Below are 15,320 nucleotides of genomic sequence, written 5' to 3'. Positions count from 1 at the left end.
CATCGTTTCATCTCCTAGGATTTAGCAAACATGATGACATTTTCAAAATCAGAATGAAACTAAGTTTAAGTTTCAGAGATTCTTTTTCTCCAGACTTCTGCAAGAGGGAGGGACTGTTTTACACGAGCCAATGTCATAGAAGCAACATGCTAACAGAGCAGCTGTTGCAAGTTTGCTCCACTCCCTATCTTTTCCATCTTTTCTTTCCCATTTCAGCATCACTCACGCCTTCGCCAGAGGGCAGCTGTGCCAGCTAAGGCCTGACAGAACTAGACTGTGTATGAAGGCAGAGGGCCTCCCTCCCGGCACCCTCTCCCCCTGAGTAACTGGTGGTGTCGAGTAACATGATTTCCAGGTACAGAATTTAATCAGATGGAGCAGCCTACTTTTCTGAGCTGAGGCTGACCTGGCCATGCCCTGTTCCGTGACTCCTGTTGAGCTGGGATCCAAGATCTTAAGATTGTAGCTTGTCCCTTGTTCCCATGTGTTCAACAGTCGGTACCCTCTGGGAATAGACTGCACTTTTCATCATTTGGGTAGGAATTCTAGAGCATGGAAATGTCCTCATTTGCTATTGCTCCATCAGCATAATGAGTCAAATTTAGGTCCTATGGGAGAAGAGCAACACTCAGCACTTACACACCGTGCTTTTCATCTTCAGGGTTCTTAACCACGTTAGGCTGTAATGTTATATTTCTCTCAGCAAGACAAAGGAGTTCATTCCTAGTCCTCTCAACTGCCCTTCCTTTCTTACACAGACACAGACACAATCAGACACACAGACACACTCCCACACAACTGCTATCATATGATGAAGCTATATCCCACTTCCTAGGCAAGCATTATACCTTCAATTAAAAAAAAAAATCAAATGTTAAAGGTCAGTTCACCTTCCCCTTTTTCTCTTTTTAAAAATCTTTTTTGCTTTTGTTTTTGTTTTCTTCTCTGATGTGGAACATGAAATAGGGCATGCTGACTACTGATCACTGGAGTCTATTTGGCATTACTACCGGCGTCCCTACCCTTGACTTGATTCTTCACACCTCAGAGTCTTCTGTGTCATCTCTGGTGGTGGAAGAGAACTGAATATTCTTTCTTGGAGGTTCTGATGGAGCCTGACAAGTTCCATGCTCAGACCTCTTTTCAACTTCATCTTCATTCATTCCTGACCTGGGTGATTCCATCAAGTCTCATGTATCTAAACACCACCTATATGCCAGGGACTCCCAAATTTATATCTCCAGATGGGTTACCTCTCCTGGAATTACAGACCACTATATCCATGTGCCTATTCAATATCACCACGTAAGTCAAAAAACAGTCTCCACAGTTCACCCCTCAAACTTGATCTTCCCACAGGTAACTCCATCCTTCTAGTTGCTTAGGCCAAATACCTGATTCACTCTTGATTCCATCCTTTCTATTACTCCCCAGATAGATAGATAAATAATTCTTCAGCAAATCCTGTTGGCTCTATCTTCAAAATAGAACCAGAATGTAACCACCCCCTCCATCTCCATCTTGGACCTATCTGCCATAATTGTCAATCTAGATTCTTCCATTTGCCTCCTGAACTGGTCTCTCTCTGCTACTGCCCCCTAACAATTTACTTTCAACTCAGCAACCAAAGTGAACTTTCTAATATATAAGTCAGATCCTATCACTCCTCTGCTTGAATCTGTTAATGGTTCGCCATTTCACTTGGAGTAAAATCTGAAGGCTGCAGGCCTTCTGGAATCTGCTCTCCTATGCCCACTCTTTAGCACTATTACATACCCTCCTCTTTGTGATTTCTCTGATGCACAGAGCATCCTCTAGCCTCAGGGTTTTGCACTTATATTCTCTCCACTTGGGACACAATTTTCCCCAATACATGCCTGCTCTGAAGCAGAGCTTCAGTCTGTGCTGCGTGTCCACTCACCAGTGCATCCTCCCTGATCACCCCCAAAACTACCTCTGCTCCTTCTCTACTAGGACACTTACCACCTTCTGACATGTTATATGTTTTATGGTTTTTACTTGCTTACTGTTTGTCTTACCCATGAGAGGTAAGCTACCTGAAAGTAGGGTTTTGTTTTTAATTAACTTTAGTCCATGGTATATTCATCAGTGACTCAGACAGTGCCTGGCATATGATGAGCACTCAAAAATATTTACTGATTGAATAAATTCTGAACACAAGTTTCTCACCTGTTTCAGGACATGGACTAGTCTGACTTCTGAGCCATGGGCAAAATGAGATTTGTGATACCTGCTAGTGATGGATGCTTTTCCAAGGGAAAAACATCTCTTATTAAAGAGTTTTGAAACCATGAGCTTATACTTCCATGGAAGGTTGAGGTAACTGTGGAATGTGTTGTCTTCAGTATATATAATATTGATAGATACTAGGTCTTTTTCCATTGTTATGACCTACCTCTAGCCTGTCCTCATTCTATATATGCATTGGGATACATTGAATAAGAGCTTATATTCCTACTTTCTAAGTAGGGGATGAATAAATGAAGCAGGAGCTGAGGGGTGGCAGTGTGCCACGGATATTGATAGTTGGAGAAATGTGGTCAAAAGTTTGGATAAAAGTATACTGGTAGATTGGAGTCTTACCTTTCATTTACCCACCTGTGGCTTCCAAAGAAATGCTATGCAGAAGCCACCAACACAGCCCATTTGATTGCTGGATAAGTCACTGAGCATTAGGTCTCAAGAAGCCAAGGCCACCCCAGCTGGATTTGGCTACTCTGGTTTGAAAGAGGCAAGGGAAGAGGATACCTCAGGAGGCTGAATGCTATCCAACTTTCAGTGCATGCAAGCTGGGGTTTAAGAAGGTAATCTCCTAAGATACCCACCCCAAAACCATGAGGGAAGCTGGCTTTAGGTTCCCCCACCCAAATATCCATCACAAAGCCAGCACATGGCTAAAAGCAACATTCAGGCTAAAATTTACACAAGAAACAACAGATGTTGGCGAGGATGTGGAGAAAGGAGAACCCTCATATATTGTTGGTGGGAACGCAAACTAGTGCATCCCTTCTGTAGAACAGTATGGAAGTTCCCCCCAAAAGTCAAAATTAGAACTACCCTACCATCCAGCAATTTCACTACTAGGTATTTACCCAAACTATATAAAAATACAGATTCAAAGGGGTATATGCACCCTGATGTTTATAGCAGCATTATCCACAATAGCCAAACTATGGTGAGAGCCCAAATGTCCATTGACTGATGAATGGATAAAGGAAATATGTGTGTGTATGTGCCTGTGTGTGTATGTGTAGGAATATTACTCAGCCATCAAAAAGAATGAAATCTTGCCATTTGCAACAATGTGAATGAAGCCAGAATGTATTATGCTAAGTGAAATAAGTCACTCAGAGAAAGACAGATACCATATGATCCTAGTCATATGTGGAATTTAAGAAAGGAAACAGATGAGTATGTGGGAAGGGGGAAAAGAAAAAAAGGAGACAGGGAAACAAACCATAAGAGGTTGTAATGATAGAGAACAAACTGAGGGTTGATGGAGAGAAGTGGGTGTGGATGGGCTAGATGGGTGATGGGCATTAAGGAGGGCACTTGTGATGAGCACTGGGTGTTGTATGTAAGTAATGAATCACTGAATTCTACTCCAGAAACAAATATTCACTGTATGCTAACTAAAATTAAAAAATTAAAGCAACATTCAAAGACACTTTAAAAAAATATTCTAAATATGTATTGAAAATACATATTTCTTCAACTAGAATATCTTCTTTCTCCACTCTGCTTACCTAATTATTTTAATTTATAAAGTTTATTTATACTCTTTCTCAACCCACAATGACTCAAAAGCAATTCACAAAAAAATGTACAGTGTAAAAATTTTTTTTTTTTAATAAAAAAAATCAGGACCAGAGGAAATATAAACTAGAAGCGAAAGTCTAGTCTCAGGGGAAGTAAAATATGTTCATCACAGTGTTCTAAAAAGTTCTCAAAGTTAAGCAGTAAACTTGGCTTTCTGTTAACTGAGCAAAGTGAAACGAGAAATAGAACCAGTTGCATGATTCTCATGTCCACATGGAGAAAATATTGCAGATCCTTAGGGGAAGCAAACAATTTCCTAGAATTCGGATCTGCAAGAATTTCCTCCCATGAGGCTTCATATAAGAGATCATGAATACTATGTAAAGAAGAACATTTAAAACCACACCCTTGCCATGGGCTTCCTAAAGCTGTCCTTGGTAAATGTCTGTAGGAAAATCAAGGGCACATACTTTGATTAAAACCATTCTATCAAAAATGAAGACAATATAAACCAATACAAACCAGCATATCCTTTTCTTACAGTTCAGTTTAATATAAGAAGTCCACCTTGACTATCTTGAGGAATGAACAAACTTAACTCCTCAGTTTTTCACATATGCCACATCTATCAGGAAAGCTAAATTTATAACTCAAAGAGAGGAAATTTACTTGACTTTTTGGTTCTTCTTTACCCTTGTTATTTTCATTTTAGGTGAAATTTAGAATGCAAGCCTTTTTTTGAGTTAAATTTTTAAGTGCTCAGAACAGTGCCTGGCAAATAAGTATTAAATATTAGTTTAAAAAGGAAAAAAAAAGCCTTTCATGTCACTTGAGGGGTGGAAGAAGTGGTTGTGTCAAGGATGAATGATAAATTAATTATACACAAATGAGTTGATTGAGATTTTATACCTTTCTTGTATCCTTTGCCAATTATCATGATTTTTTTCTAAAGCAGTACAGACTTGAGGCAAGCCCTTGATTATTTTAGTGTGAGAATGTGACATGAAAAATCTGGTGGAGGGGGATTATTATAATTTCACGTAGAGGAGGATTCGAAGGTCTTGAAATATCAGAGCCTTTTAAAATGTCTTCTCCGGATAGAACAGCTGGAACTTCAGAATCCATTACAACCTAGTCAGCCCTTCCTTTCAACCAACTTCCATATTTTAAGTCTTTTCTCATGGAATGTGTCTAATTTGTTGTTTAGTACATTGTGGGCATTCAATAATGCTCTATCGCAACAGCGAAAAAATGCTAAAGAGCTTCATTATCACATTTACTTGTGACCCCATTTCCTTTCCTTAATCTTGTAAAGTGATTTTTAAAATGCAACCACAACATTACGAGAAACTGAATATATTCTGGAGGCATTCATAAACTGGGTTTTCTACATTTGTAAGAACAAATAACCCACATGTATATTTAAACCATTTGTCTCAACAACAACAGATGTTCAATAATACGACTGGGAAGTAATTGAAACTGGTGAGGTCTACCGGGAAGATTATGGAAATCAGACAATGAGAACCTGGGACAAAATCAGATGAAACCCCCTCTCCTACTGCTACAATTATTCTTGGACTCTTGTCTTCTGCATACAACGCCCATGTAAGGCTTCCTACTAAGTATTTAGCAAAGTAAAACAATAGTTTTGAACACAGAAAGTCTGTGAGTTTATCCAACTCAAGGTCCAAGAATAAGGTGTTGTTTTTGGTTTTGGTGTTTTGTTTTGTTCTGTTGCTTGAATTTCCTATTTCAGAGGTCTGTTTTTCCCATGACGGATTATACCACAATCAGGGATTCATCTTTTAAAAAAAAAAGCATTAGACAAATACTTGCAAATGGATGAAATACTATTTTAGGGCCACATCCACACAATCTGCAGTGCCATCTAAGTTTCCACACAGAAGATTCTAACGAAGGTTAGAGGAGGCACCTGTCAAGGTGTCCATTCAAGCAAACCTACCCGCTTGCTGCTCTCCTCCTCCTGAGCCTTCCTGAACTCATGTTCGAGGGAGCAGTCCAGCTCATTGAAGAGCCCCACTTCCTCGCAGTTCTTCAGGAATCTTGTTGGGGTCGGAGTCTGATCTGAAAACAGAGACCAAGTGATCATACATGGATTCTTTTCCTTAAAAGCCAGGGGCAAGCATGAGCTCAATTCACTAATCCCCTCCCCTCGTCTTAATTAAGATGCCAACTGGTCATCCATAATCTTCCATCCTTTTAAATGAAATTACAATATGGAAGAAAATAAAACCACACATCTCGCAGGAGGAATACAATGGGTAGCAGGCTGCATAGGTGACAGTTTTCCAAACTTCTTTCCAAATATTCTATCATCTACTTTATGGGGGCCCTATCATTTGAATACACATCAAAATGTGTGGAATGACTTTTTTAAAAAACTGGAAAGGGGGATGCCTGGGTGGCTCAGCGGTTTGGCGCCTGCCTTAGGCCCAGGGCGTGATCCTGGAGACCCAGGATCGAGTCCCACGTCAGGCTCCCTGCATGGAGCCTGCTTCTCCCTCTGCCTGTGTCTCTGCCTCTGTGTGTGTGTGTGTGTGTCTCTCATGAATAAATAAATAAAATCTTTAAAAAAAAAAAAACTGGAAAGAAATGATTAAGCTAAAATCAGGCCAAAAAATCTGCTAAGCCAATATTAAGCTCGATTTCAGGGGGCTGGGAGGAAAAAAACGTTTTGTAAATGTTTATATCAAACAAAAAGAAACAAACAAGCATGCTAATTCCTTTCTCTTAATGGAAAAGGAAAATACAGCAATTCTCTCTTATTTTGAGAGTCACAGAGGATGATGAAAGGTTCCAAGTCAAACACATTCAGCTTTCATCCATTAAAAATATAATTATTAATTTTATTTTCCTTTGCTATAGCCAAAGGAATGTTCTGAGAAAACTCTTTAAAAGGAATAGAATTTCTTTCATATTCTTGACTGTCTAGCGAGTATACTACTTAGAAAACTAGAGGCTCTGAAGCCACTATTTATGGCTTAATATTTATATAGTCTTTGCAGTTTACAAAATGTTTTTACATACATGCTATATAGTCTAGAACTCACAAGATCCTATTAAGGTAAATAGGGTAGAATTACACCTTTGTAATCACTAAGGACAGTCATCTTCCTTGGCAAAGGAATACTGAAGTTGACATGAATAAAACTGTAAACTGTCCCTTTTTCAGAAACAGAAGATGGCCATGCTATTATTTTGCAAATGAGGAAAATAGAAGTACTGAGTGATTAAGAGTCTTATTCAAGGTCTCCCAGGTATGTGTGATGATACCAGGAGTATAACCAAGGCCCTGGTGCCATTTCCAATATGTACTGTATTATTCCCGCCCAAGCTACACAGCACACCCTGTTAGTTTGATAATGAATGACACTTGTCCACCTTGACCTATACTCAGTCCCCAAATCTCTTTCGGTACAGTTCTCTAACACCTACCTCACCACCAGTCAACTGAAGAGTGCCCTCAAGTTGAAACGAACGTGCCATTTCTGCATGCTCTTTATAAATTCCTATATGACAAGAAACTAGAATCATATTTACTTTTCTAATTCATACACAGAGCAGTTGATCCCAGTAAACTATCCATAGAGATTCAAAGAAATAGCTTAATATTCATGAAGCTGAAAATAGCTTGATATCCCCATATATTCAGCCTTTCTAAGGCAAGGTCTCCTGATTCTCTATGGCAAGGGGCTTTTCTACCTGTTAAGCAACTGGTTGACTTGGATTTCAATGCAGCAAAAATCCCCCTCTGCATTCTTTCTCCTTCTTAGCCCAACCTCCAAGATACTGAATTCTCTTTGCAGTACACAGAAAGCCCACAACAGGTGGTCATAAATCAGACATTACAGATAAAAGTCATGCAAAAGTTGAGTTTGATTGAAAATGGTTTTATTAGCACATTAATTTATTAAGATTAACACATATACACCTATGTCCCAATATATACATAACATGTATATGTATATTGGAACACATATACATACATACAGTGTGTTATGCGCTTATAAAGGATAAAATTAGTATTTATGAGCATTTTGCAGTTTTCAAACATTTTCACCCACACTGTCTATAATCTAGATCTCACAGGACTCTGTGAGGTAGGAAGGTGCACATTATTTTAGAAATGGAGAGATAGGTATCTTGCACAAGGTCACAATTTGTAAACATTTTATCACTATTAAGTCCTCTTTTACCTTCAGACATAACCCCTTCTCAATCTAAATGCTATACTTTCCCCGATGTTAATGGCAGCAATGTCCACAATAGCCAAACTGTGGAAGGAGCCTCGGTGTCCATCGACAGGTGAATGGATAAAGAAGATGTGGTGTATGTATACAATGGAATATTACTCAGCCATTAGAAACGACAAATACCCACCATTTGCTTCGATGTGGATGGAACTGGAGGGTATTATGCTGAGTGAAATAAGTCAATCGGAGAAGAACAAACATTATATGGTCTCATTCATTTGGGGAATATAAAAAATAGTGAAAGGTAATAAAGGGGAAAGGAGAAAATGTGAATGGGAAATATCAGAGAGGGAGACAGAACATGAGAGACTCCTAACTCTGGGAAACGAACAAGGGGTGGTAGAAAGGGAGGTGGGCGGGGGTTGGGGATGACTGGGTGATGGGCACTGAGGGGGGCACTTGATGGGATGAGCACTGGATGTTATTCTATATGTTGGCAAATGGAACACCAATAAAAAATAAATTTAAAAAATAAAAAAAAAGAATTTTAAATGTAATAAATAAATAAATAATAAATGCTTCCTCCAGGTCTGAAGGATGTTGTCACATGTGTAAAAGACAATGCTGACAACCTAGAAAACTAGACTTAAAAATTGTGTGATTTGGGGGAAATTACCTATATTTTCTGGACCTCATATTCCTCATGTTTCAAATAAAATTCTAAAGTTACATGATTCTGTGAATCCTAAAATCACCACCATAATGGGTTCTCTTCAAAAGTCACTGTCAGTAGGTCAAAGAAACATGACCATTTAAAGGACAGCTTAATGGGAACATCAGCAACAGCTGGCTACACACTAGAAATTAGGCCAGAGGTAAAGGCTAAAGAGATAGAAGAAGAAGTTTCCTGAAAAGAAGGTATAAATATACAAGACCTGACAGTGGAAATAAAGGGATGTGTGTGTGAGTGTGTGTGTGTGTGTGTGTGTGTGTGTGTGTACATATTCTTCCATTTATTGAGTGCTTATTCCATGTCAGGCATAGTGCTAAGGCTTTGTATGATGCACTATCTCATTAGTTTTCACACCAACCACATTTGGTAAAAAATATTTTCCCCCTTTTACTTATGAGAAAACTTAAACTCGCCCCAGGCCCCATTTAGAAATTGAGTCACATGATGGTATTGGTAATTGACAATCCTAACTGTCCTTGGTTCTTTTAAAATATCTTGGAATTATTTACACCCCTAATATAATAGGACCATGTTACAATCCTACAGACTTTTCTATTATCTTTTGGGTCATTTTGTGACTAAAAAGCCTGAAAAAAACAACACAAGACAGAATTGAAATATTAGACCACTTGTCACCAGGAGGAATTTAGTTTGCCAGGTTTTAATTTTTCTTCTCTTCCTCTATATTTCTCTATTGGAGATTTATAAGTTGAGGGTCATGATCCCAGGTAGAGAGAATAGTCATCCAGCAGGATCCATATGACTCCTGAATTGTGAGATGAATTCATGAGATGGGCCATCAAATCAAATTCAGACTGGCATTTGGAGGCCAAGCCCCAGGCAAAATTGAGAAATGTCTTCTGTCTTCTCTCAGCAAAATTATCCCGAGTCCAGCACATGTATACACACACACATACATCAGTAAAGGAGGTGGAAAGAACATGGCGCAGGGATAGTACAAGACAATGTCCTCCATCATGAGCCTCTCTGCAGCAACAGGGAAACAAGAAGTGTGAAGCAAGGGGAGACATGGGCCCTAAAAAGAGTTGGTTCCCTCCTATCCCTAGAGCAGAAGACCCAGATGGAGGCTACAGCATTGTTACTAAATGTCTTTCTTTGCTGTATGATATAATGAGGGAAAAGCAAAACAAATATCTATATCCACATTTGGAAGAGATAAGGCACACTGTTCCTAATTTTTAATTCATTTTCTTCTTGTGAATGAGCTATTCTTTCCAGTTACAACAGGAACCAGAAAATGGAGCTTAACTTTTATTTTAACATTTATAGAATTAATACAGGGTCTCTGGCTGTCTTTGATCCCACATGGTACCAGTTCCAAGTAAGCCAGGAAATGTGCAAACCTTCAAAAAGGGGCAGCTAAATCTATCCGCAGCTTAAATAAAAGAGTCAGTTTCTCAGCCACATGAATGCTTTGTCAAATAACCATTCCAGCTGAAATGAGACCTGAAGTAGGTGAGTAATATCCATGGCCATAAATTAAAATTCTGATAAACCACACCTTCTTTAGAACCAAGGGCATGCACCGGCTATGGCAGCAGCAGTTTCTATATCATGAATAATAGTGGTTGGTTCTCCACTGGTGGATATTATCTAAGATGTGTTCAGTAGTAACAGGCCACACTCTAATCACTTACAGGAACTTGTTCCAGTGGGAACTCAGAGCTGAGATGATTGCTGGAGGACTTCTGCTCACCTTTCTTTCAGTGTTTCCATTTGAGTGAGGAGCATCTGAATGTGAGAAAGAACCCCAAATCTCAAACTAAACTAAAAGTTAAATAACTTTTGAGTTGGGCTTTACTTGAGTCAAAAGCATTTTGTTGTTATTACCCTTTGCAAATCTGAATTGTCCCTGAATAAACACCTGCATGTTACTTTCTCACAGGGAGTTTGCAAAGAGCACATCAGCTTCTCAGCACACCCAGATAGTGAGGACCAGTGCAAGCAAAGTAACTTAACCACTTCTACCTGTCTTACATGTCCTTAGGATTTCTTTACTCCTTGGACAAGAAAGACTGGCACCAAAAGGGATTAAAAAAATTCTTGGTAAGGTCTGTCATATTTCAATATCTGGGCCCCTTCCTGGAATGGTGAGTCTGTTCCTTGAAAAAGGAGTTCCACTTCATAGAATTACTGCCTCTGTAAATAGCTAGGTAGAGGATTCTTGCCATGCAGAGATTCTACTTGTAAATCTACCTGAAATAGTGCCACAAGCTTGACATTATGATTTAGAAATTCACCCATCAGCTATACGACAGGAAATCCTGCAACCCCACTACATCTGGGAAGGACAACAAGTATATAGCTACAACTATGAGGGGAAAAAACTCACTAAGTTTTTCAATCAGTCCACAGTCTGCCTAGCATCAAGTGCTTCAGCCCCAGCAAGTATGATTACTCCAAAGGCTAAGTGACAAGCACAAAACTAAAGCCTGAAATCTGATTCTTCTTTTAAAAAGTGTTTAGTCTGCTCTATATTTAATAATAGGTTGCTACCTTATTCGGTTTCAGAGCTGCATTTGAGTTACATGGTTGTCTATGTTTCATTTTTTTCAATGATAAAAAGGCAAGGCGACAAGTCATCAATTAAAAAAAAAAAAAAGTAAAAGCAGGGTTCCCATGATATACCACAGAAGAAGGATGTAAACTTCCTAAGCAAAATTTTCTTTCTGGTCTAATATTCTCAAACTATGCTATCACTAAAGAACTATGTGAAGTAATTTTACATCATTTTGTATTAAATTGACAGTGGCTAGGAATACTATAAAAGTCCCAGTAATTCAGACCAGTTATAAGAAAGATCAGTTTGAATTAGTGACCATTCTAATTATAGGGTATTTTTTAAAGGTAATGCATTTTTATTATTTGCATGACTCAGATTCAACCAACAAAATGCAGCTTAATGGAATTCCTCAAGAATGCTGCTTAAATCAATAGAGAAATGTATTGGAATTAGCATATCTATTTTAGTTAAGAGTTGGGGTTCTCAGAAAAGGCATTTTTCTCGGACAGTTTTAATATTCTTTTTTTTTTAATTTTTATTTATTTATGATAGTCACACAGAGAGATAGAGAGAGAGGCAGAGACATAGGCAGAGGGAGAAGCAGGCTCCATGCACCGGGAGCCCGACGTGGGATTCGATCCCGGGTCTCCAGGATCGCGCCCTGGGCCAAAGGCAGGCGCCAAACCGCTGCGCCACCCAGGGATCCCTAATATTCTTTTTATAGTTACATTTATCCGGTGAATTTTTCAGCATATGCTTTCTTCAAAATACTCTTACACAGTTCCTATTTCTGTGTAAATTTTAATAAAGTCTTAATTAAGAGAGTCTATATTAAATGAATTTTAAAATACACAATCCTTTATAAGAGCAACAATCAGTAACAACTGACTGAATTCCATGAAATTTTAGGCTTCTCTACAATAAATGTGCCTTTTATTGAGCGTGAATACACAATAGGAGCAATAGGGTCCTCTCCATAACACTGTTGTTACTATTTCCCTGCATCTGTCCCAAGAGGCAGTGCTTCCATGGGACAAACGAAGGCAACTCTGGTTTTTACACAATAGTTGTGGAATGCTTCATGGTTGACTACAGTGTGGATGATCCAGGTCCCTGAGACATGAGACTCTGGAATTGAATGCTACAATCTATTTATTGTCAAGGCAGAGAGCTAGTGGACTGGATGCCCTTAGGAAGGTCTTGAGTCAACTAGAAAATGCTCTGACAATGGCATTTCAATACACATGGCTCCAGAAGACACAGATTCAGATTTAAATTAACCAAGTAAATAATCCATACCTACTCATTGTTAGCCATGGCCTAACCAGAGTGTTCCAACAGTAATCAAGCCTCAGTTCATGTTAAAGGAGCTGAGCTGGTGGAAAGGGTTATTAACAGAGATCATGTCTCTGCAGGCTAGGTGAACTGAGGGGATACGAGAGGTTTCTTATCAAGCCCCGCCTTGAACAGTGGAAGCTAAAGCTTCACATTTCCACTTAGTCACCAGTTGCCTGAGTTCCTTGTCGAAAGGGATTGGTTTGGTTTCCAGACAGAACAGACTGGAAGCCAGTTTTTCATATATAAAGAGTACTACAGATCAAGACCTCTGAGGTGTTCAGGTGAATTATTCAAAATTCAATCTTGCTTGACCAGCTAGAAACATGAATGAGAAGCTGACAACTCCTATAAATGCTGACTGCCACTTGTCATAACAGAGGGAAAAATCTGATTTAAGAACACAGTCTTTATTCCTCTAGATGCTAATGTGTCAGTATAATCTCCTAAAAACTTTTGACTGTTTTATCCATTTGATGACTATTGAAGAAATAAGCCAATAATATAAATAAAAGCAGTTCATAGATGTATATCCAAATATAAATCTAACACCAAAACACATTCTTAGTGCATGTAGGTCATCAAATCTACATGTACAATGAGAAAATTATAGACAGACAGGAACTTTGGACAAACTGCTTATCCTCTCAATCTTGTTTCTTTGTATGCAAAGAGTGGCCAGGGTTAAATGACATAATGTATGTAAAGCAGGAGCTATAATTATAGGCATAAGATAAGGCAATAAATGGTAGCTATGTTATTATCATGCTGCCCTCCAGTGCGAGCCATTTCCACCATCCTCTGTTCCATATAGACCTGATTAATTTCAATAGTGAGAAGTCACTATATACCTTTACCATCAATGGAAGAGGAGGTATGTTCCTTGTATATGTGTGTGTGTGTCTGTGTGTGAGAGAGAGAGAGAGAAAGAGAGAGAGATTTATTTTCTTATTTGTTTTTTTTTTTTAACATAGTAGTTCAATCCAAAAAGAATGTAGAATGAGATATATCACCTTTTCTCTGACTTCCCCTTTAAAATGCCCATGAATTCGGGTGCCTGGATGGCTCTCCAGGCTGGCTGGATGAATTGGCTGGTTGTATATTGGTTAATCATCCAACTAGGTTTCACTCAGGTTATGATTCCAGGTTATGAGATCAAGCCCTGTGTTGGGCTCCATGCTGAGTGTGGAGCCTGCTTGAGATTCTCTCCCTCCTTCTCCCCCTGTCCCTCCTTACCGTCTCTCTCTAAAAAAATTAAAAATGATTTTTAAAAATTAAAAAAATGTCCATAGATTATTTAGTAGCTAACAGCCATGAGCAATGGATCAGGGTTCTACAATTATCTGATTAATCATGATCAATCTCTTAAAGATAAATGTTCTACTCCATTGAACAACATTTTTGCTTTCTCCATGGTGAGAATTAGGTTTAGAGCCTGGAACTAGAGACAGTGCCTGATTCTAGACTTACTCCAGGGACACAACTGGGTTCTGAGAGGGGCTATATTGTCACTTGGTGGTAGATGCTCTGCCATCCGACAGGAATAGGAAGATGGGATGACGAACCCAGTCTCTCTCAACTTTCTTCTGTGTGTCAGCTGCATCACATCTGGTGGTGTGGTGTCACCACTTTCAGTCTCACCATATTCAGAAGACAGGGAGAAAGGACGCTTGAGCCCACAGTGCTGAGCATCAGATCTTGGCTGAAATGCCACTAATGCAGAGGGGCCCTTCTTGACCTCCTTTAGCAGCTTGCTGGCCACTTGTTTCACATTGTCATGCTTCATCTTCATCAGAGCACTCGTTCTTGTTTATTAATGGGGGGATGAAGAAGAGGTGTTGTAGATTATCTCTCTACCTCCTCACCCCCAGCAGAGTATTGTAAGTTCCATGGAAGAGGGACCCCATCTGTCTTGGTCAGTGGGGCATCCCTGGCACCTAGCACAAGAGGATCTTTGCAGACACTTGATAAGTATTTGTTGAATGGATGAATAAGTGGGAGTGGAAGGGCAACTTCGGCCCCTCTTCCCACACCTCAGCTGGTGCCTGTCCTCATTTCCCTCCAAGCACATTCAAGTTGCTTTTGGTATTAATTGGGCTGTGATATCTGATGTGGATTATTAGGCATTTGAAGGATGGTTTCATGCATCTCTTTTTCAGGCTTCCCACTTGAAATGTTGATTAGGTCTGCAACACTCTTGAGCTTCACTTCCTTTTCATAAAGCAAAATCCATCATCTTCTAGGTCAATATTTCTACCACACACACACAAACATACACACACACACACATACACACATGGATATGTGAACATACTTCTCATTTGGATTATTCGCTTGTCTGGCTATAAATAAAACTTCACTTGATTCCCGCTCTGTTTTTTTCCTGTACAGAACCTGGGAACTCTAAATAAGTGGGGGTAGGGATTTTGACAGGGCAAGATGTGGGAATTCCTGAATACCTAACCATAATACCATTAAAACAGACCTAAACACCGTACTCTTTAGCTCTAATACTAAAATAATTTTCAAACCAAATATATCTTTTGTCACATAAGAGCTGATAATTTTGCAATCTGTGTGTGAAAGTATATTGTCCTCAATAAGTTCCCATTTCAAACTTGGCACTTCACCAAACTTCAAAACTTCCCTCACCATGAAATTATCTTCAATCACAGCAAGAACAGCTGAAGGGAATGACTCAAGTCCATCATCATATCAGGACTCTGGAAAT

General features: G+C 39.1%; 1 protein-coding gene across 6 annotated transcripts in view; it reads right to left on the bottom strand.

Annotated features, from left to right (window-relative positions):
• CREB5 (cAMP responsive element binding protein 5) overlaps positions 1–15,320 on the bottom strand; it is a 494,262-nt gene that overhangs the window by 308,129 nt on the left and 170,813 nt on the right. For all 6 annotated transcript variants that reach the window (XM_038557200.1, XM_038557202.1, XM_038557201.1 and 3 more), the window contains one exon: positions 5,747–5,868. In XM_038557200.1, coding sequence (XP_038413128.1) covers positions 5,747–5,868 — 122 coding nt within the window. The remainder of the gene's footprint in view (positions 1–5,746; positions 5,869–15,320) is intronic.

The sequence above is a fragment of the Canis lupus genome, chromosome 14 (genome assembly GCF_011100685.1).
Source record: "Canis lupus familiaris isolate Mischka breed German Shepherd chromosome 14, alternate assembly UU_Cfam_GSD_1.0, whole genome shotgun sequence".
Lineage (NCBI taxonomy): Eukaryota > Metazoa > Chordata > Mammalia > Carnivora > Canidae > Canis > Canis lupus.
Note: the sequence above shows the minus strand (reverse complement) of the source record. Positions and strands in the feature narration are given on the sequence as shown.